Here is a 23119-nt window from a genome sequence, read left to right as displayed (position 1 = left end):
CGCCGGAGCGACGCGGCCCGACCGGCATGGGTAGCGGCTGTTGGCGCCCCCTCTTCCGGCTGGTGGTGCTGGCTGTTCCTCTGTCGTCGGGCCGATCGACGGGTGACGTGTGCGAAGACTAACGCCCATATCATGTGTAGCTGATCGTGTTTTATGCAACTTAATGGTGGCTGGTGGAGAAGCTGATGTTTTTGGTGTATACTGTATTTGGATGAAATGGGCGCGCAGGGTCTCTTTCTCATTGAGTTCTGAGGCTGTTTGTCCGGCCCCGGTTGTGCTTTTTACACTGTGCGTCTGATCGAGCTCGAAATCGTGTATTTCTGCAGCTGTGGAACGATTCTCTAACATTCCAACGTGGGCTGTAACATGCAGCCGCGCTTATGTCAGCGCCTGCGCACATGTGCTTCACCCGAAGCTGCAGCCGGAACATAATACGTCGTGTAGTGTAGTCACGTGCCATGCGTGCTCCGACCCGAGACCGAGAGCGGCGCCAAAGCTCGAGGACGGGTGCGCGCACGTAGCGCCAGATCTAGCAGCGGCATTGTACCCTCATGGCGCGCCGGGACGGCACTGCTCGCTGCGTGTGCTGGCTGCCAGTCTGTCTTCCCTGTCCGTCGGGACGTGACCCACAAAGGCTGGACGTGTTCGGGTCAGACGCGCCGTGTTTTATCCGCGCTGTGCGTACCGTCGGCAGCGTGTAGTGTGCGTGTGTTGATGTGTGTTTTAAACATTTTGAAATATACTTAATGCTGTGCCACTTGGAGCATTGCGGCGAGGAATGAGGTGGGTGGTCGGCATGAGCAATTCCAGCGGCGCGGAGAAGCCTGATCGCCGGGTTGGAAGTCCTGCGGGCGCAATATTACTGCCAAACGTGACGCGGCGTGGCGGGGCAACTTGATGCATGTCTCTCGTCACATTTGGCCATTCTTGTTTCCTGCTGTCACGGCGCAGTTGCTGTCGTGCTGTTTCGAGCTCGTCGCCGGCAACGGCGCACACGCTGAGGAGCACGCTCAGGCGTGCTAGCGTCAGTGGTGGGTAGGATCGCTTCACATGAACTGGTCAGTACCCCGCTTGATGCAGTCCGCCATCAATATGGAGCGAGCACCCGTGCCGTCATTTTTGTATTCTGGATGCAAAAGGTTGACAGTCCACGTCGTTCGTGGCGAACTCACACCCACTGAAGTACACACAATCTGTACAGCGGGGCGCGATCGGGGCCCACCGGCGGGGGAGAAGGGGATTGCACGTGGGGTGTGCTGCTGCTGGAAGTGGATCACACCACACCGCGCCAGTGGTGATGACAGCTCCCGTCTTGCGTGAGCCGCGGCCGGACGCAGTGGAATGTCGGTCTCCTGTTACTTCCCGAGTCCACTTCACGTCGGGAACATCACGAGATGAGCCACGTAAGTGGGTGCGGTGCGCGCACAAAGCGGTCTATACACGATCACGTGCTCGTCTTGTGGTGGAAACATTTACGCCGTGGCATTCCATGCCTACGGTCGCCGACCATATGCTGGACGATGCAGACATTTGGTTGAAAAAAATACGCTTAGTGCACTGAGGCTTACGATGTCACATGCAACTTGCCGCGTAAATGGGGTCACACCCCAACTCAGAGTAGTTTCTTTAGCACTGGGTATGTGATGGCTACATTACATTCGCCGCACAGCTAATCTCCGGAAGATACCCTCCATACACAAGCTGAACGGCTGCGTGATTGGCCGCGGGCGCACTCGGGGCCTTTTTGAGCGTCGGGGCGGAGCGTCCATCGCCGAGTGCTAGATCATCGGGTCACAAATGCACGTCCTGTCTTGCCTGCAGGACAAGGGCAGAGAACTCACCTCCCAAGTAACACCGTCATCACAATCACTGTCATCACCTTTAAGAATGACCAGCTTCCATCGAATTGGCTCCGTTGTGACTGCGGCTCGAGCCGTTGTACAGCAGCGCCACCTATATATAAACTCGTGAACTGCCAGCAGGAATGGCTAGACCGGTGCGCTCAGTGGTCGGTGAAATACGAGTTTTGCATCAGGTACAGCTTGTCTATGGGGTTTATGCTTCCGTAGTTCTGCATCACGTCTAGTGGTTGTGGTGCAGAAGACGTCTGCATTCTGTGAAACAAAGAGGCATATTTATTACGGTCGCAAAACTGATCCAATACGCTTCCGATCCAAAATCGTAAAACGTTCAAAGTGCAGAGCGAACACATGGCTGAGAACAAGTATCAGCCAGCAATTCGCGAGCGCAGTTAGGTTCTGATGACTTGCACTCAAGCTGGCTGCGTAAAGTTGTTAGTCGTAAAGTAAAGTCGTCAAGTTACACGAGTTGCTGACTCATGTAAAACTGCTAGTTTACGATGAGATAGTCAACCACGAAAGTGACTCTTTCCTAAAGTGAATAAAAATCGTTTTAGCCCCAGGCACTGTCGCAAAGCTTGCGCACCCTTAGCACACCCTGAGCTGGGCGCGGCCGCCAGCGTCCACTCACAGGTTGGGGTCGGCATGGCTGTCGTCCATGTTCTCGAAGGAGGCCGTGTCCTCGAGGCTGACGTCATCCGAACCACAGAAGCTCTCGTTGGACTGGGCTGTGGCAGAGGCAGGGACAGCGTGTGACGCTCGATGCGGCAGAGACAGGGACAGTGGGTGACACTCGATGTGTCAGAGACAATGACAGTGGGTGACAATCGATGTGGCAGAGACAGGGACGCTTGATGTGACGGAGACAGGGACAGTGCGTCACACTCGATGTGGCAAAGATAGGGCCAGTGCATGACGCTCTATGTGATAGAGACAGGGCCAGTGTGTGACGCTCGATGTGACAGAGACAGTGAAAGCAAGTGACGCTCGATGTGGCAGAGACGGGAACGGTGTATGGCACTCAATGTGGCAGAGCCAGGGACAGCGTGTGACGCTCGATGTGGCAGAGCCAGGGACAGCGTGTGACGCTCGATGTGGCAGGGACAGGGACAGTGTGTGACACTCGATATGGCAGAGATAGGGACAGTGCGTGACGCTCGATGTGGCAGAGACAGGGACAGTGCGTGACGCTCGATGAGGCGCCTGTCTCGGATTGCACACCGGGTTTGGCCGAACGATTCTCAGCGAGTCACAGTGGCACGGTTGTGACACATACAGCGCTAGATATGAACCAACTGTCACTGGACAGAAGCCGCTAGGGTCTATCTCCGGCAGGTCTGAGTTCACGGCCATCCTGCATAGGTGGCCACCGTTGTCGGGGCTGCAACTGTGATTGGGTTTGGCTGCGTGAGAGCGTTAAGTCGTTTTCATGACTTCAATAAAGTCTTTAAGTTGTGCTGTATCGACATCAATTCAATGTCAGGTATTAAGAAGTCGGAAAAATTTTCAGCTTACTAAGGTAAAAATCTTGAGGTAAATATTGATAATAATATTGAGTTAGCGTTATCAAAAACGGGACATTTTTGTAAACGCGTTGTCGACAAGGTCCAATGTTCTCACCGTCCGGCGAGTAAGGGTGACCAACGCTGGGCGTTCCGGAGCCGTACGGACTGTCGGCAGCATCTGGAACACGTGTGCAACTATGAAGCGCAGAAACCCCTGCAGAGGCGTCGACTACTACATGGATGTGCTGGATGGTCATGCTGCGTGGCTGACAACCATGGGACTAGGCATTAATCAGCGCTGGCACACTGTGTTAAAACTTAAGAGGATGCGTCCATTTTATACCTTTTTGTTTATGACTCATAAAAATGTCGTGAATGTCGGGCTGGCAACGATAGCAAAGAATCAGCTAAACATTCATGCGATAGAAGTCCATGTGATGCTCTCACAGCGTCAAGACCGGCTGTTCTCAGAGCTCCCGAGCAAGAAACACGTCGTCCTCGAGACCCCATCGTCGTATTTCAATGAATTTTAGCTGTGTCGCGAGGGCAGACGTCTGGCCAGCAGCGCGGAAGGGTGGAGGACTCACAGACGTCTGGCCAGCCGCGCGGAAGGGTGGAGGACTCACAGACGTCTGGCCAGCCGCGCGGAAGGATGGAGGACTCACAGACGTCTGGCCTGCCGCGCGGAAGGGTAGAGGACTCACAGACGTCTGGCCAGCCGCGCGGAAGGGTGGAGGACTCACAGACGTCTGGCCAGCCGCGCAGAAAGATGGAGGACTCACAGACGTCTGGCCTGCCGCGCGGAAGGGTGGAGGACTCACAGACGTCTGGCCAGCCGCGCAGAAGGGTGGAGGACTCACAGACGTCTGGCCAGCCGCGCGGAAGGGTGGAGGACTCACAGTCAGTATCCGCCTTTTTATCGCCGTCGCCGTCCTTCTTGTCGGTCTTTTCCTTGTCCTGGCCGTCCTGCTGCTGCTTGGCACGCCGCTGCAGCTTCTTCATCTTGGCCCTCTGGTTCTGGAACCACACTTGCACTACGCGCACCGACAGCCCTGTCTCCTTGGCCAGCGCCTCGCGAATCTAGAAGGCGAGACAGCGGTTGTTACGCGACTAATGCGTCCGGCTTCAGGTCGATCCGCTGACACGAAAATCCGCTTTTCGGGTTTTAAAATTGGGGGAAGGACGAAATGGCCATATTTTAGTTGAAGCAAGGTTATCTCTTAAGTTGAAAATCAGCTATGCACGCATGCCTCCAGATAAGGTGCATTTAATTGTGACTGTCCAGCGAGTTTTTCCTGCATTTGCCTTCAAGACCCTAGAAATTTCATATAGAATTACGACTTTTCCTCACATACGCCTTGCTAATCACTAACACCAAGGCATGTGCCTTTCTAGCATGGGACGAGCGAGGGTATAGCGGATGTGGACGTTATAAAGATTGAACCAAAATGTGGGCGAATGGAGCCAGAGCCCATCAAAAGGGTCCTTCCGATGTTTTAAGAATGTCCATCGTTCATAAAAAATTAGGACACAAAGAATTCCACTGATAGAGCATTTGCTCGCTACTTCGCAAAGTGCAACGCTCCAATATTGACCGGTCATGAGCATGCATAAGCCTGGTTGTTGTAGTGTTGAAACGGAGTAATTTTATTGACCTCCGTCCCTGGTGACTGTTACAAAAGTATTGCGAGAAGCGTAGACCATTGTGGAGGTTTTGTGATCGCTTCCAGTGTTTGCGCTCACAGTGTAGGAGGACTGTGCCATCAAAAAAACGTTCAAATTTATTTTCGACAAGATGGACAGAACATTAGGAGTGCATGGAACAGCTTTTTCCAAGCAAGCGTCCCAAACAGCCGACGCATTTGCATTGCTGCTCTTTGTTTTGGGCCGTAGCGCTGGGGGCCAAAAGGGTGCTAAAATAGAAGTGCCGCCAGAAGGTACTCATTTCCCAATGGGCCCAAAATTTATTACTGTGACAAAACTTCACAGAATAATTACAGCGTAAAGAGAACGCTGGTGCTAAGAAAACTGCTGCTAACTTCTCCGTTCATTGAATGACAGCATGCATCATTTATCAACTCTGTCTATCTATCTATCTATCATCTATCAAAAGACTCAACGTCACCCCCTGGGCCAATCTCTTGAGGTGGAGATCGGTCATACATTGTCTCCACAGGCAGCGTCAACATCGATTCCAAGTAACTGGTAGTCAAGCGAAGTTCATGACACTTTAAATTAACATTTTTCTCCCAGCACACAGCGTCCTTAGGATATTACGTTTTTGACCATCGGTAGGAAACGGTGGCTGACCTGTTGTTTCGTATCAGCCAGATGTATTCTTTTTGGCAGTTCGTCGCGATTAATGATAAAACCTTATTTTTCATCCGCAGGGAAAACAGACACCTGATGCAACATAGCCGCAGGTAGGAGGAAGGTTGGTCACCCCGGCCTGTGGACGGTAATGGTGAATGTAATATAAATTACCGGCCTATCCCGCACGGATCAAGGGGCCAGAACTTGGCATGAGCTTACAGAACTTTGACTGAAAGTTGTCATGCAGTGCCTGTAAGGCTGTTGCATGATTCCAAAGGCGCGATGACCAATTAGCAGCAACTTCTGAGAAGTGATGAAATTGATCCTTTTTTGGTGCATTATTTATGTGCATAATCATAGAGATGAAGATTAACGTTCACGAGGAGGCGGCTCACCTATGACTATCCCTGTTGCAGTGCCATAACCCCTAGCCCCACGGCCCCGAGTCCTGTGCTAAATAACTTAAGACGCCTGATGCAGCAGAATGATTCAACCACCCCGGTTAGAAAGGTCTGGTGCTGGTCGCTGTTCAGACACAGACACAAACCACATAGTTAGAACCAAGAGTGTAGTTTGCCATTCAGTTGCATGGCAGGAGGACTCCATCCCTACCCTCTCCCCTCCCCCAACTTGGGTTGCAGTCCCAAATTTGGAAAAAGTGGACCAGAAGTCGAGGAGAAGCTTGTTTGTTGAGGTAATTTTGTTGGTGGTTTGCATCATTTTTGTTTGTCCAGCCCCTCCACTAAACTCATTTTAGGAATCTATGTCCCTAGTTGGGACTGAACTATGAGTTTTTCTTCGGTTTCAGCACCCTCGGTTTTCGTGAATGTGAAAGACGGTGACGCTGCTCCATCTTTTCCAAACTCGCGCGCAAAGCCTGGGATTAACATCCGCCGGTCCCACAGCCAAGTGGAATGTCTCTTGTCCCATGACACTGCCCCGTGGTTCGGATCGAACAAAATTCAGACCGCCTTCGGTCAGGAGACAATTTACGTTGACGCCGCTTGGCCGATGTTTGGACGGATTAGGATTTGATTCCAACGACGCAATAGCCCGGATAAACGTCGAAAAATTTCCATGCTGAGCAGTGTGTTGTTGAACAAATGGTTTTATGGTTTTAACATAAAGTATTCCTCGCAAATAATTTCATCGCGAGTGCATTTAATGAATACATTCCCGTAATGTTTATCTCCTCATCCAAAATGACCAGGCAAAGCTGTATTTACTCTAACACACACAAGTCAAACGCAAACTATGCGCCTATTCATGTCCACGAAAATTACGAATTTCATTGGATGACCCGATAAAGATAATACAGCAGCTTTTGAAAACAACCGTCAGATCCGTGCCTGGGGGCGGTGGTAATGTAGTGATTAGGACGCTCGGTTCCGTGTGTGTGTGTGATTGGGGCTTTACGACGCACTCAGCTGCTGAGGCTATGTGGCGTCGCATGCCTCTTACCCTGGCAGGAAGGGCGGGCACCGCGGGGTTTCGAACCCCGTACCTCTGGATTCCCAGACGCTTGGTTCCGGACTTGTCGGCCCTGAGTGCGGGGCCCCTGCCGCGCCACCCCCGCATCCCACATAGGGCCTCATAAAGACTTGCCATCTGATGATGATCCTAGCAGTCGATGAGATGGAGAGCCCAATCATTATCATCACAACCGGGCCAATATGCAAGCTGTTTCATCATCTGAGTGCTAACGAGAAGATTTACAACCAAATAGCCAAAAGTAGACCTCAGCACGGAACACGTGCATCCGCCGCTCCAAACTCGTCACATTAACGAGCCCCGAGTCTCCGCAGCCTGACCCGCCATCCCCGCCGGTCTACTCGCAGCCTGACCCGCCATCCCCGCCGGTCTGCTCGCAGCCTGACCCACCACCCCCGCCGGTCTGCTCGCAGCCCGACCCGTCATCCACGCCAGTCTATCCACAGCCTGACCCGTCATCCCCGCCGTTCTGTTCGCAGCCTGACCCGTCATCCCCGCCGGTCTGCTCGCAGCCCGACCCGTCATCCCCGCCGGTCTGCTCGCAGCCCGACCCGTCATCCCCGCCGGTCCGCTCGCAGCCCGACCTGCCATCCCTGCCGGCCCGCTCGGCACCGACCACGCGCCGTCGGACCGCACCTTCCTGCAGGGCTTGGGGCTGATCTCGAACGAGGCCTTGAACTGGCGTCGCTGCGCCGAGGTGAGGATGGTGCGCGGCCGCTTAGGGCCGCGGCGGCCGTCCCTCGGCCGGCCCGGCTCGTCCCCCAGCTCCAGACCTGCGGCAGGCGGCCGGCTGCCGTCAGCAGGGGCACGGGCACACGGCGAGGCGATGCGGACGTCGTGCCCTGTAGTCAGTGTGGTAGCATCAAATGACACAGGGGGTCGAGGAGAGCAGCGGGTCGGGGCCGGAGCGGATGTGGGGAACTCGATAGCTGCGATGTGCGTACCTCATGACGTACCACAAAGCCTATTTTCGATGTGGACTGCAAGCCACGCTTTGGTTTCACCGTTTTACCAACGACAGGAATCGCAGCGTTAGAACCTGCGACAAAGGCGCACTTGCCTCAATATTAAAGCTTTTGGCGGACTTTTTTCAAACGGACAATCTTTGGACTCCTTGACGGAGCATAGGCCGAAAACGAGCACACTGCAGGACAGACGTCGGTTCAGCGCACCTGGAATACCGGTGTCCCAGAAGTCTCCCTGCGTCTGCTGCAGCATGAACATCTCCTTCTCGTAGTCGGCGCGGCAGAGTAGCTGGCCCTGGCGCAGTACGAACTGGTCGCCCTTCTGCAGCAGTTGGCAGCAAACGACGCAGACGAAGCACTGCATGTGGTAGACCTGAGTCTGTGCGCGCATCACCAGATCGTGCGGCAGTGCCCGTTCGCCGCAGCCGGAGCACTTGACCAGATACAGTCTGTCGGGCGGCGGCGACGGTCAGTGTCAGGTACAGCCGTGTCAGGCGAAGAAATCGATCAGGTTCGCGGTGTTGGCACGGCTTATCGAGTATGAGAACACACAGATAAACTTTTCTCAGTTGTGAATGTTAAAACCAGTGATGATGAAACCAGTCGGAAGCTTGCCTACTAAATGGTGTACTGACACGTGACTAAGTCGTGTATGGGGAGGGTCTAAACTGGATCTTTTTCCGCATCATCTTTTCATCACATATCTTCACGGGACCCAATACTCTGTCAGAGTGTGAACAATCATTGGGCCATTTGTCATTGCGAACTGGCACTCATATCGTGCAGCTGTCAGATAAGCGTCGATGTGGGCTTGCGGCCATCATCCGTCGAGTAACAACAGTGCACGCCTTACGTCACGCCAACAGGTCAGAAAACTCTGCTGTGTTCGCTTGCATTCGACCCACCGTTTGCTCGCACGCATCCGTGTGATTTAAATGTGTGGGGGCCATTGAATATTTCCTACGGAACATGTAACAGGAGCGTGTAACATCATACCGGCTGAATTTCGCTTTCATTTCCGTCATGGTGACCCAGCTCTGGCTTTGTAAGCAGTGGCGACGTTTTCCAATTTAGGATAGAGTATACGGCTTTGAAGCTTTCCCGATCTCTCGCACCGCTCCTTTAAAGGTGCCTTTAGAGGGAACTTACGTTTCGGTAAATTGTTCCAATGCGGTGGTGTCCTAAGCTGTAATCAGAAGGTCCCTTTGCGACCTTCTGGAATGGTTGTTTCAGAATATTGCGGGAAAACGCACAATTCTCCGTTACTTAGACCAAAGGCGAAGTTGTTCCTTCTGCCCTCCCCATTTCTCTACGATACGTCAACACTGCATACCTGTAGTGCTCTAACAGTTCTCCATCCGACTTACCAAGCCCGAGTCGATTCCCATAAAGCACTGAACATAAAATTATACCAGTCCCCTGACCACCTAAATGGCCGAGCTTCATGTTTTCCAACCCTCCATGAATCATCGAAAAATCAAGCCTAGCTCTGCTTGGCCAGTGGCTCAGTTTCATCTTCAAAACTGTGCAACGCTCTGGCCACCCTTACCAAACACGGACTATGCCATACTTCACCCAGGCACCGAAAACGTAAACCATTGGGAATTCATTTACTGACCAGGTCATTCGATTGAAGTTGGCCCCCTTAATTCTGATCTTTCTTGGCCCCCCTAATGGGAATGGGACTCTGCGCAGCTCACTTTTTTTAATGGCTTGGGAAAACTGAACACAAGATGCTGTCAAATGTTCAGTACTTCAGTTTAAGAAGCTTTCTCGCCTTCTATAAAATTTGGAAACCATCATGATCGCAAGCAGATGATGCCTTTGTGGAGCTCATGCCAATGACATGTCGCGGTCAGGCGCCCGATGATCACATGTGTCGTAGGTCAGGTGTATTAAGAGGGGTTTCACTGTTCTCACATACTGAGCCTTGGTATGCTATGGGATGATGGATTTCCATAACGCACCGCTAGATCCAGTCGTCCAAAATCAGGCTGCGTTGAATGCAATGTTTTTGAAACATTTGTTGCGAGGAAAAATCCTTAATATTTGTTTTCGCTCCAGCAAAACACTTTCTATGATGGGATCAACCTTGAAATCAAATTTCGGATTTGTATTCGATCTGGATGCCGCCTGATTTGAATCGCATTCATCCAAACGAAATATGTCCGTCTCGTACTCTACAACACTTCCACTTACTTCCAAAGGAACACTTACTTTCGTAAGTATTCCTCTGCACTTCCGGTGCAAAGTTCCCATTAGAACATCAACCGTGAGAAATGGATAATGTCTTAAAAAACAGCTATTGAACAGGCGATAGAAGGAGTGTCCCTAAGGTATCGGCGAAGCCATAATTTCGCCCGACAGGGAGCCAAATCGAAGCCTTCAAGGGATTTCCGGTTCAGGGGGCCGACTTTATCGCTATAGGGAGCCTGCTCTTGAATTCAAAATACTTTTTAAGGCTCTGAATTCCATCTTCATGTTTTGAGAATCCATGTTTAACGTCTTAGAAACCTTGCGGATGTCTTCAGTAGGCTAAAAGCACGGAGACCTTTGGCCCCAGGGAGGCTACCTCTCGGGGGGCCATGCCCTCTTGGCTATGCCACAGCCAGAAGGGGCTATCATGCTAAAACAACTGCAAGTCCGTTACATAATGTTTGTTCGTATTATAGTAAATTACATAGAAATAACAAGATTATGTAACCGTGGTACAAGCTCAAGGCTCCACTCCATGAATTTATATTTTCGCCCAACATTCTGAATGTGTGTCTCGCTCCGCGGTCCTGCTTCAGGCGCCGACCGCGGAGCAAGGCCAAGAGATCTTTGTACTTAACTTTTGTTCGGACATGAACTATGCTGTCGACCAGTGGTCGTAAGGCCGTCCCACGCCGTACAAGATGTCGGAATGCTGTTCTCTTTATCCCATTGCATTGAGTCCTATTTACTGTGTCTTTCTATCACATTCATAAAAACAGATGTTACACACACAATCAAGCAAATCAAGCACACACAATCAAGATGCAAATCAAGCGGGACACACCACCGTGGTACGGCAATAACCATTTGGACGCCTCTTGTGGCGGGGAACGACGTGGGACCATGAGTGACCAGCCAGGAACAGATATGTTTCTTTTGTAAAATGCTCATCAAGAAGCTTATTGTTTTACACAACATGCATGGCCACAATCTAAAGAATCGTAATAAACGAAAAGCCTTTTTTGAAGCAAGCTGTAAAAGATTACAGAGTTTCATTCAATTATGTCTTCATTCAATAGTGTCTTTATTTTGTCAGTTACCAGTGGATCTTTGGATGAAAATAGCCGACCTTTATCCAGCATAACACATAAGCAGGAAGTACTAGCTCAACCATGCATCAAGTTGTGAAAACGCAATATTACAAAAATGCTTGTAACATATTCCAAGAAATGACCTAATTCGTAATCTTAGGCTCTGAACTTCTTGCTAAAAACAGGCGCAACTGAACTCTTTTTTTTCTCAAAACTTTTTCTCAAATTTAGCCCGTCTTTGTCACTGTCAGAAAACGCTTGTTTTTTTCTCATCAACTGCAAACAGGGGAACTGTGTCATAAGTTCATAGCTTTCCAGCTCGTCTATGCCGACACGACATACTAACGGATCCAGAGGCAGGCAAGCAAACTGAAAGCTTCCTTGCTGCGTGAAGAAATTGCGGACGCGCCGAGACATCGCGGATGCACTTAGAGATGTTCACGGCTGTCTGAGGACTAGTGTTGTCGAATCATCTACACTGGGTCTAACTTTGGACCAGCGTCATGTTCTCCATCACCACAAGAGAGTGATGTGCAGAAAAGAGCTGTTTGTTCAACTCGCGATCCATTCAGAGGCTAACAATAGGCAAGACTAAACGTTGCGTGCCAAGAAGCAGCCCAAGCATGGTGAAACACTTTACAAAAGTGAGCCATTTCTGTTCCTGGATATGCGTCAACCAGAGATGAATTCAACACGTCGGATCCCAAGGCGGCGAATGGGGAACATTTCAAAACATCGACGGCAGGTAATGAAATGGTCAGCTCTGATGCAGTGATCAACAGTAAACAACCCCTTGAAAAACTGCGCTAAATGATCGTACAGGTAAGTTATTTTTCCTAAGTCACTCGCTGATTCATTCACGGATTCTTAAATTATTGTCCCGTAATAACAGTCTGCTTTTGACCCTCTTTCAGCATACCATGAGACCTCTGACCATTGTTCCTTGCAAAACAGTTAAAATCACATTCAGAACGGAAATGGAGTTGAGTTTAGAAGGTAGGAAAGGGTGTGATGATAACATATCACAATATTGTTCAATACTTAGGTTTAACCTGTGCCTACTATTCAATTTGAGGTCGATGGTTTTCAGCAACAGAACCGAGAAACTAACGCTGAACGTTTCTCGCTCGTGCCAAGTTTCTCAGGCATTCGCTCCTAAGACGCTGCAATAGTTTATATAGTCATTACACAATAGTAGTTAAACGCAAGCTTCAAAGTTTTGAATTTGACAGGGGTCATATGGGAGAGGGTTATATCATTCCAGGTGCAACACGCCACGCTGGCGATGACATGCGTACCAAGAGCTATAGCAGGACTTTTGATCAAAGCGTTAAGAGGTAGCTGAATCAAAATGTAGCAGTATCAACATTTTAGTCTCGCATATCAGAGGAAATGCTGACGGAATCACGTCTTTCAATGTAGCAGACTGATCATAGTGGAAAAGCGTTTTCAGTAGACCATAACCTCCAAAGTTGTTTTGCTAGCAGGTGATATCACGATCGGCACCGCAACCGAAGCGGGAGGATCTTTGAGGGGCGGACATGAGCTGAATTTAGTGTTATCCTTAGCAATCTGACACTTTCGCTTACCGTTGTGCGCAAAAAACATCACAGGTATATCATGATTTACGAAAAAATGAACCATGAAAAACCACGAAAACAATGATAATAGAAGACAAGGTTAGCTTGGAGGAGGGCGCAGGGTCTCTGAATCTGCGTTCAAACTGCTGCCACGGAAACAATGTTTTGGGGGTGGCAGCAGCAGTCTGCGCGCTGCTCACGCAACAATTTTTCCAAACTGACGGCGAATAACAATGAACATGGATGCTACTGAAAAGATGCGTTCAAAGTCAGCACAATTAAAAGCAGCTGTTCAAATACAAATTAAATGTAAAACCACCTTTCTAGATACAAGTCTAAAAGTATAAATAATGATGGTCAATGGTAGTTATGTAAGCATAATGGATACCAATGCGTGTATACATTAATAAAATAACTAGCTAAAACATGTAGAGATGCTTTGAAATTATTTATACCGTCACCAATCCGCATAACCGTCCTATACTTATCTTATGTGACAGCAAAAAGAGCATGAGAGTTATACAAATGAACTGTGCCACTAATGTGTAGCACAGCCTTCGCCAAACTCCTACGAAAACCGCCTTTCACTTCGATGAGGATGGAGGAAGTTGGAGGCGAGCTTTGATGAGCTATGAGGCGGTTGGATGAGCCACGGGAACGATCAGATTAGTTTGGAGGAGCTTTGAAGCGGCTAGACAAACGATGGGAGCAGGCCCATCTTTTGTTGTCAGGCACACCGAAAGAGCCGTGAACATTTTCTCCGGAAACACGGCCGTGTCGTCGACATATGCCAAGTCGTCATTTTGCATCCGCCCACTTGGTATTTGATTCCATGGAACCATCGGATAAAATATTATTTGTATACCCTTGGGACGGAATACTGAAGAGCCGAAAGGGAAAATAGCGGAAGCCTCGGCGTAAATTATCTTTATGCTTGTGTGAATAAATGCACATTATGCAATTATTTTTCAGACTATGAAGCATCTCTGCGAGTGTCCCTCGCGAGTCAGACGATTGCATAATTTTTTCCCCAGAATTGTGTCGATATTATACTTTTCTGCAACATCCGAGGTGTTTGGACTTGGCGCCCACACATATTCGCCACCTGATCTCGCTCAAATGACAGTTTCCTAACGCATTCTGATTCGGTGAGCACGACCCGTGACCAGCACATACACATCTGGTATCTCTATTACAACTGCAAACAATGTGACCAATTGAGTTCGATGAGTGATATCTTACAATGAGCAGTGTTGCATACCGACACTAAATAACCAGATAGGTAGGAATGTATTTAGTGATGGGTACCCTCAGCTTCAGGGCCAGACCGTCAGACCGTCAGCGCCGTCATCACCTCATATATATATATATATATATATATATATATATATCGCATATATCGCACAATACATCTATCAAGGTGTCAATTGCGTGGATCTAAACACGCTTTCCCTGTCAAACGCTTTTGAGCACATGTACATGCATTGTTGATGTGCCGAACAACTGTTGTACCTCGTTCATGTAAGCAAATCTCCAAATGCATCATAACGAACACTGAAAACGGCCGAATAGCGTTTAAAATTTTGCAATTGACGATGGAGACCTGAGGTGATTTTCCTTGACTACAACTTTATTCTGCAGTCATTGCACGCGCCAATTGTCAACAGCTATTATCTACGTCTCGAGTCAATCGATATACAGACAATTACTATCTTTCTACGGATTGAGAATTTTTGAAGAGGCATCGCACTCACAAAATACTCAGGGGAGCAAAATTGTAAACACTCGAGGCCTGCAAAATATCGGCCTTGAATGTCACTACCACCGCCACATTTTTTTGGCGCGATGGAAATGGTCTACTTGGGCAACAACCTACAACAACCCACACCGCACAATAATGATGCATTGCACTTTTTTCATCGAGCTTTCTACCGACTTCAAACAAGGACAACGTTTCTCTCATCATGATCATGTAAACGTAGACTTCCCAATAAAAGCGCATTCGAATCCCTAACTTGCGAAGTCGCTCAAGGTCATGTTTAGCACATTTGTGCAACCAGTTGAGTTCGTTTCAAATGATCGCTTATAGCTGGGCCTGTCATTGTAGCCCAGCGAGACGCCGGCGGGCAGCCCGTACCTCTCATAGTCGTACTTGCAGAAGACCTTGTTGTCCTTGGTGAAGCAGGACTGGGTGAGCCGTACGCGGCAGACGGAGCAGACGAGGCACTCCTCGTGCCACGAGGCGTCCATCATGCGCAGCAGGAAACGATCCGTGATCTTGAGGCTACAGCCGGCGCAGCACTCGAGCTGCTCGCACTTGACATCACCTGGGGGGGGGGGGGGGAGGGGGAGGGTTGTCAGAGGGCTGACACACCGCCCACGAAGTCACGGCCGCACCATGCGGGACATGCTGAGCGTTGTCAGTAGAGGAGACGTCGCCGAACGTCGGAGGGGCGCGTCAAAGATGGTTTCTCCGTAGGACGGAGGAGAGTAGCAGCAGAAATTGGCAGATTTCCTTTATCAGGTCTCGCCAGCTCACCACCAACACTCCGCAGATTTTCAATCGCACACCGTATGCCTTGAAATGGTCTTTGCTGATGCCGATGTGAGAACTGATTGCATTGGCAGGGGCGTACATAACTTCCTTACTCGTTTGGAGGCTTGACATAAATATCAAGCTTTTGGACGAGCGGCGAGGAACGGAAGCGACTTTAAGCGACGCTTAAAGCATGTGAGTAACCTTACGTATCCCCAGCTTTGTCTTGTCCACCAGTGGAAAAAGCTGGGCTCTAGTTAACACCCATTTTTCATCAATCCATGTTACCTTGTGTCGATATTTGGCTTCAGTGGGCTACAGCACGAAAATATTGTGATACGCGTAACATTTGTACCCACAAAAACGTGTAACAGTGGTACCCACGAAAGTGTGTATTATTCGTACCTATAAGCATTGAAACATATTCCGGCACCATAAGCTAAAACTGGGCTAAGACCAGACGACGGCTGAAATGGGATTGAACGTGGCTGGAAAGCATGCGCGGGAAAACAATGAGGCGCTGGCACAGCAGCATTGGCCGGCTCAAACATGTGGCCCCGGATCCCACGGGAAGCTTGGAGCAGCACACCGTAATTCCATAGACACATAATTGCAAACACATCTCTGGCGGATTCCATTCGAAGCTGCCAGTCTTGTCAACGGACCAAAACACATCAGGCAGCACAGCCTTCACAGCAGGACATCCCGGACCAGCAGCCTTCACAGCAGACATCCGGGAGAGCAGCCTTCACAACGGACAGCCTTTGTGCAGCCTGTGCCTACAGCAGCCTTTACAACACACATCTGGGAGAGCAGCCTTCACAACGAACATCCGAGAGAGCAGCCTTCACAACGGACATCCGGGACAGCAGCCTTCACAACGGACATCCGGGAGAGCAGCCTTTACAACACACATCCGGGAGAGCAGCCTTCACATCAGGCATCCGGGAGAGCAGCCTTCACAACGGACATCCGGGAGAGCAGCCTTTACAGCAGACATCTGGGAGAGCAGCCTTTACAACACACATCCGAAGGAGCAGCCTTCACATCAGGCATCCGGGAGAGCAGCCTTCACAACGGACATACGGGAGAGCAGCCTTTACAACACACATCCGGGAGAGCAGCCTTCACATCAGACATCCGGGACAGAGGGCTTCACAGCAGACATTCGGGACAGCGGCCTGCGTGCATCACTGGATCCTAGTCGGCCTGCGTCACAGGAGAAGGCCCAGTTGAAAGAACACAGGTGTATAGCAGCGGCCAATCTTCCACTTGCTCACAAGCCATTTGCTGTCGCGGATCAACTCAGTGGGACGGGCCGAGCCAAAAACACAGCCCTCAGTCACGGCACTGGGAGGTGCAGGCAGGATTATTAAACCAGGGCAGTGGCCTTGCAGCACAGTGGTAATAAGTCACTGGATCCTGGTCGGCTGCTGTCTGTCTGGTAGTACTGCAGAGACGCCACTGGCAGCGGTGTAGTTTTCTTTTTATCTGGACAGGGGAGGTGGGCAGCATCCCAATTTTAAGAAGACAGCAGGTCAAATCCGGGGAGAACACCCTTTTCGGGATTTTAAGGGCAGGTATAGTCATTTTACTTTCTAGCCCCCCCCCCCCACATCGATCTATTTTGCGAAACTACGCTCCTGGCTGCAAATCTGTTATCACGATTTTTTCTTGGGGCCGGGGGAGGGGTAAAGGTGGATTCAAAGCACGTCATTGCTGTGCCTTGTGCCTACATTTGTGTGGGTTTTCCTTTCCAGATACAGCATATTGTCATATTCTGCACTTTATTTGCCATTATGCACGTATTTCGCTAAGAACTCTTAACGAATCGGCTGTCGGATTAAGCCGATACGTGACAATGATTCCAATAGGTGCTCAATAGACGCATGCAGCGGAAGAAAAATAACTCAGGCGATAAAGATGAATGAAGACTCCGAAGATTAATATGAAGGGAGTCAGTGTATGTGGTGGAGTTGGACTGGACATACCGTCATATTATGGGTGAAGCAGATACACTCCTATGCGTGTCCACAATCCAGTAATGCATAGTGTGCGGCGCAGGACACATAGGGCTGTACAGACACAGCTTATGTAGACGCTACCAACACCTGAGGTAAAAAAGGTTATGCATATGTCTACGTTATGTTTACACGTTAGCGTGCCATCAATGCATTTGTAGTCCATCTTTCGTGGCAGTTGAATAGAATGATGTTCATTGGTATAGCGTGCGCAGTCTTTCCCAAATTGTCTCATCTCAGCTAATTCGCTGTGGGTTTGGCGAAGCTCACCATTTCGGCTGATAGGTCGACAAACAAGCAATGCACCCCGATTGCGGTTGGTTAATAGCCGCCGGGACATCGGGCAGCACGCCTGTGTGACTTTCATCTCCCGAACCACCTCGGTCCAGGCGGGGCCGCCGTATGTGGTCTTGGAGACCGGCTTGAAAACCAGAGACTTTAACTTAGTCTTACCAGTGCTGGCCAATGTCACCTTTTCCTGATAAAACGACGAAACTTGTCGTTGTGTCGTCAAACGGTGTGTATTTCGTGCTGCTGCGATTCTGGATCCTCGAAATCTGGGCCACGGTTTCAACTAATGTTGGGTAGCTTAATGCGATAAGAAAATTTCACTTGTATTGCGTTGAATGAGGCGGTCACTTCGCTGTTCTTTTTAAATATCAATATTGCAGGAAACCGACAGCTATAGCAAGCAGTTAAGGTGCAATTGTCCTTTAACTGATAGAGTGCAACTTTGACGAAGCGAGCTGCTGAGTGAGCTGCTGAGAAGCGCTCAACGTCACCGTTAGCGACTGTAAAACTACTAGCTTCTGGAAAGCGCAGCACACCAGTCCCAGAAGGCCACAAGTTTCGTCGCTTTTTCATGGCATGACAATGCAAAACACGAACATCAATGCACAGCCGATGAGTCGATACACATGGAAAGTATCAGTTACCATCACATAGGTAGCCCCAAAACCCAAGCTGACAGAGAGGGTCACCAATGGGAAGCCATACGGACGATCCCCATGATCAGGGCATTCAAAAATTTGTCTTCATGAATTGTTTGAATCGCATGTGTTCACTGACATAGTGTTAGCGAGCTAGACCATGAATCATACCATCTGAAAATTCTGGGTTCGGCCACGTCTCGCTATTCCAGTCCACGATATTAATAAATTCGGGAAGTTATCACGGCTATAACGGCTGTTATGAAAGGAGCACACAAAACGTGAATATGTTGGTTAAATACCGATAACAGTGAACCTGACTAGGTGCCACCGCAGTTTAAATGTGCCAGTCTCTCTCCCATAAGCCACCACGTGCTTCATGAGAGACCATGTTCGGAGATGACAACATCGACCGCTACCCGTCTGACCACGGGCAAACCCATTGGTCAGACATTGTTGATGGTCGGATAGCGTAGAGGCACATTCGCCTACGCCGTAAAGCTTGCCTCTTTATGCATCCTGGTTGCCAAGGTGTAACATTAACCCATAAACACGACCCCAAGCATGGTCGGGTGCGCAGTTTGCGCTCGTCCGCGCACGGCCGGCCGCACGCATCGCCTGCCCAGTTTGCCAGTACGACTGTCCACCCTCTTCCCTTCAACGGTGTTGGCTTCGCGCCCTCCCGATGCTGCGTGGTGAGTCCTGTGTCGTTCTCGTCCGTGTTGTGGAAGCTCCTCCTAATACAAATATTTTACGCTCCATGAGCAATTGAAATGATGAGGGCTACATTTTAAGGGACGTCGATATTGCAGGTAAACAGCCTGTATTTAAATGCCTTGAAACGTCACACTTGTATGAAGACTGTGTTTCTTGTTTCTTGAAACTGCGTGCTGATGCTATGAATGGTGGAAAGGAGCGAAGGCCTTTGTGAGGCACGTTGGTCGGACTTAGAGGCCAGGCCGATCAGTTTTGCATAGACGTAGGAGCAGGGGTAGGGGAAAGTTTTCTCCAGCTTTCGGAAGATTGAATAAGAAGAAGAGGCTTCACGGTAATGATAGATAGAAGAGTAGCCCCTGCTTCCAGCTGTTTTGGAAGTTCCTTTGCCCCTATCTCACTCATGGTTCAATTCCCTTCGTTATTACCAGACTCGTGTTCGGTGTGAGACTGATTCAACGCTTGCCTCGAACTCTGCCCGAAGCAATCAGTTAACTCTCGCCCGGATCCGCCGTTCATTATAACGCAAACGGATGGGCAATCGATATGACCCCTACCATTTCCAAACTAATAAGGCCTGAGCCTCGCAGAACAAAAACAAACAGTGAATTGGGCTCAGCAAGATCTTGCGATTGGTTTCGTGTTACCAGGTCGATAACTATTAATCCCGCTATGCCAAGTCAAAGCTGAATTCTTCCAGAAGATCGGGCAAGCCCAGGTTTGCGCTTTACTGTTTACGCAGCATGCAATGTGGCGACGTGAAGCTTCTACGAAGGTCTCGCTTCTATAATTTGGAGTACAGACGCATATACTTTTGTGTGTTTTGACCAAAACATTGAGGATGGGTGCTTCGTAGATCCAAGTTTGGTATCGGCCCCCCTGATCGGCGAATGCATCGGTTGCCCACCACCGTGCTTGACGCTAGAAGACTGCCGTGCAGTACTCCCAAAATAAACATCTTAGAAAAACAGAAGGGTTAGAGTTACGTTCTTAAGTCAAAACATGAGCAATGAATGCTCCAGAGGCTACTGGAAATATGGGCACGACTATACCCCTTGCTAAGTGAATATTGGCGAAAAGCCTTCGGGGGTCGCGGGACCCGTGCATCAGGACAAAGATCAACAACACGAGGAATCAGACACGGTCAGCGGAGTTGCTGGTCAGCGGAGTTGCGGTCTCCTCTGCTGGCAACGCAAGCTGCTCGCCTTAATTTTCTAAACACAAGTGACACTTGCTTGAGCCAAGCATAGCCTCCTCGCGCTCTCAACGCGGTCAGTGAAAGGGTAAATGCACGATAGGGCGAAGACAGAATCATTACCTCAGTGGTTACAGGTCTGTCTGTCATATTCTATTTAAATGGATATTTTGCCCAAACATTGGTAAGCAGAGGCATCGAACACCTTTATTGCTGGCTGCGCTGCGTGCTGCAGTATCAGAATAGCATACTGGGCCGGCTTCAGCGAACTCTGGGGCACAGCGATACTGAGCACAGGCTGAGGGCGAGGAGTCACGACAAGACACCACTCCCTTCTTTGTGCGAATACTTAACCCCAAGAAATTACAGTAGCCACAATTTGTCGGTGTGTTAAGGATGGATTCAATGTGTTTAGATCACGCAGCTGAAGGTTAAGGACGGGTGTTATGTGTTAAGACCATGTAGGCGACGTGGTAAAGTTTGTGACTTTCAAAGACATGGACTGCAAAATCAACATCATGTGACTTTCAGTGGGCTAGCTAATAGAACACTACCAAAAATCGGTTTTCAGTTGAGTCCTTCTGCTCTGGATTAACGAAGATCATGCCTGTCTTGATTGTCATGTTCAGAACCTGAGACTTGTTTTGTCGTATTTTTTATTTTAGAGAGTTTGTGGCTTGGGATGTATATAAAAAGTTGGAAACTGGTGGGTCACTGCTTTGCTCTTGCTTTACGATGACAGGCTAGCCAACAACCATGCAGTGTTCTCGCAATCTGGTGAGGGCAAGTGCTCCTCCTCTTGCACGCGGCTCCTTTGCCAATGAAGACTAGAAATTCATTAATTGATGGGAGTGGCCAACAAGCAGATAATTCTCCGGCCCCGCCCCCCCCCCCCCTGAAGGACCTGTCAACAACCTGGTTATCATAGAGACCCGGCACAACCGGGGAGGGGAGGGGAAGGGGGGGGGGGCAGCAGGTGATGAGGTCATGGACCTTCGCAATTCAATCTTGCTTCTTTAGGCCTGGAGTAAGAAAGCTGGGCACCAAACATTTTTTTGCTCATAAGCAAAACCTCATGAAACTAATCGAGAGAAGCGGTGAAAACTGGAGTTTTCAAAGCAGTATTGAACGAACTGCTGCCCTTCTCGCTTTAAAAAAGGACTAGGATAATGGGTGGGTGGGGATGGGGGGGGGGGAAGGACAATGCTACGGCAATGCCTGCACATGTTCAATATCCAGAAAGACACTGAACATATCCGTAAAGACGCAAGGCCTAACGCAAGGGTTGTCCCACTCAAGATCTGATGCCGGATCTGCCCCTGGCTGCACCTCACACCTCACAGCGAACCCCTACACGGGAACACCGGCAATACCGTTCCATTGGACGCGTGGGACGCATCTGCCCCCGGTTCCCAGCCGCGTCATCCGGTCAGTACTCACTGTGAGTCGCCGTCGCCATCCGCAGGGCCTCCAGCGCCTCCTGGACCATGGCGGACCGCCCTAGCGCCGCTCTCCGACCCGAGCCACGCCGACACCGAGAACGAGCCGAGCGCGCACCGGCCAGTCGCCACGCAACAACGACCCGATGCCACACTTCCAGAGGCGCCCGGGTCGTCCGCTTGACTGAATGGGGTCCTGGAGGGCCGCGGGCGCCATTGGTCCCGGTGCGTGCGCCCCGCCCAGCGGCCGGCGCAGTGGGCGGAGCCTGGCCAGGGCGGCCTCTGATTGGCTGCTGGGACGTATCGACCGCGACGTCAGCGGGCGCCTCCTGTCCGGTGGTTGGCGTCACGGCGCCGACAGCATGACAAAACGCACGTCTGCCGGCGAACAGTGACGGAGCAGGAGAGAGCAGCTCCGGCCGCCAGTTGGCATGGCTTGATCCAGAATTTCGCCAGCTCATGCGTTTTTGTTTTAGTTGTTTTGGATTTGATGAATGGCTATGCTCGAAACCTCGCCGAGTGTGGAAATTGTAGTATGAATGATGAGGATAATCGAGTGTATTCTGAATATTCATTGGCACTTCAGGCAGAGTAAACGCATTTCTATTGACCAGAAATGTAAAAGGATCGGCCGAAAACAAATGTCGACAGCAAACAAGTAATGAGGGAGTGGCTCAAGGGAGGAATTCAGTCCTCTCTCTCGCTTTGGACTCAGTGGCACATAGAGGTCTCCATGGGAACTGCATTACTACCATCATTTATATTTAGAGACTCTGGTAGTCAGTAATGTGCCTCCATCCTCTCTGTGACTGTGGAGTACATGTGTAAGACAGCCTTGTTACAGGAGTCTCTGAATAAGCAAGATAAGTAAGTTGTTTAGTGCATTTGCGAGGAAAATTTGCTTTGATAGTCAGTAATGCTGTGCCTCCATCCTCCCTATGACTGTGGAGTACATGTGTAAGACAGCATTGCTACAGGAATACTTTATATAAGCAAGATAAGTAAGTTGTTAAGTGCGTTTGTGAGGAACATTATTCGCATAGATAAGACCGTTTATTCTGCCATTGTTTTGATAAGGGCATGTGACCGAAATATGAATCCATCTATATATACAGGCTCCCGGTCTTTTTCGAAGAAGAAGGCTATTACTACCGTCTTATGCAAGCAAGATAAGCTGTAAGTGTTCTGATTTTTCGGCATTGCCGATGAGTGGGGAATCCTTATGCTGGCAACAAAAAAAAAAAACTGTAATGTGTCAGCTATTCCTGGTTAAACATAATCAAGC

At 49.8% G+C, this 23119-nt stretch overlaps 2 protein-coding genes across 2 annotated transcripts in view; one reads left to right on the top strand and one right to left on the bottom strand.

Moving 5' to 3' along the window:
- The window catches only part of LOC119101444 (5'-AMP-activated protein kinase subunit beta-1-like), a 3636-nt gene extending 2879 nt beyond the window's left edge, over positions 1–757 (top strand). The window contains exon 3 of the mRNA XM_037224782.1: positions 1–757. This exon is cut by the window's left edge and continues 882 nt beyond it. The gene's annotated coding sequence lies outside the window, so the exon portion shown is untranslated.
- Positions 758–1657: 900 nt separating this feature from the next.
- Positions 1658–21913, bottom strand: LOC119101303 (LIM homeobox transcription factor 1-beta.1). The gene is made up of 8 exons (XM_037224595.1): positions 21836–21913; positions 15138–15327; positions 8341–8582; positions 7805–7941; positions 4264–4444; positions 3480–3542; positions 2491–2587; positions 1658–2114 (listed from the first exon to the last, which is right to left on the bottom strand). Exons 1-8 carry the CDS (start codon positions 21882–21884, stop codon positions 2003–2005), a joined length of 1071 nt encoding a protein of 356 aa, XP_037080490.1. The 5' UTR covers positions 21885–21913; the 3' UTR covers positions 1658–2002.
- Positions 21914–23119: the final 1206 nt, after the last annotated feature.

The sequence above is a fragment of the Pollicipes pollicipes genome, unplaced genomic scaffold (assembly GCF_011947565.3).
Source record: "Pollicipes pollicipes isolate AB1234 unplaced genomic scaffold, Ppol_2.1 Scaffold_4881;HRSCAF=5763_pilon_pilon_pilon, whole genome shotgun sequence".
NCBI lineage: Eukaryota > Metazoa > Arthropoda > Thecostraca > Pollicipedomorpha > Pollicipedidae > Pollicipes > Pollicipes pollicipes.
This window is presented reverse-complemented; position numbering and strand designations above follow the sequence as displayed.

Excerpts from the sequence above, each read along its gene's own strand:
- LOC119101303 (XM_037224595.1), bottom strand. The coding sequence starts at position 21,884 with ATGGTCCAGGAGGCGCTGGAGGCCCTGCGGATGGCGACGGCGACTCAC. Across the intron at positions 7,942-8,340 it reads CTGGGACACCGGTATTCCAG|GTCTGGAGCTGGGGGACGAG; the intron begins GTGCGCTGAACC and ends CGCCTGCCGCAG. Across the intron at positions 4,445-7,804 it reads GCCCCAAGCCCTGCAGGAAG|ATTCGCGAGGCGCTGGCCAA; the intron begins GTGCGGTCCGAC and ends CTCGCCTTCTAG.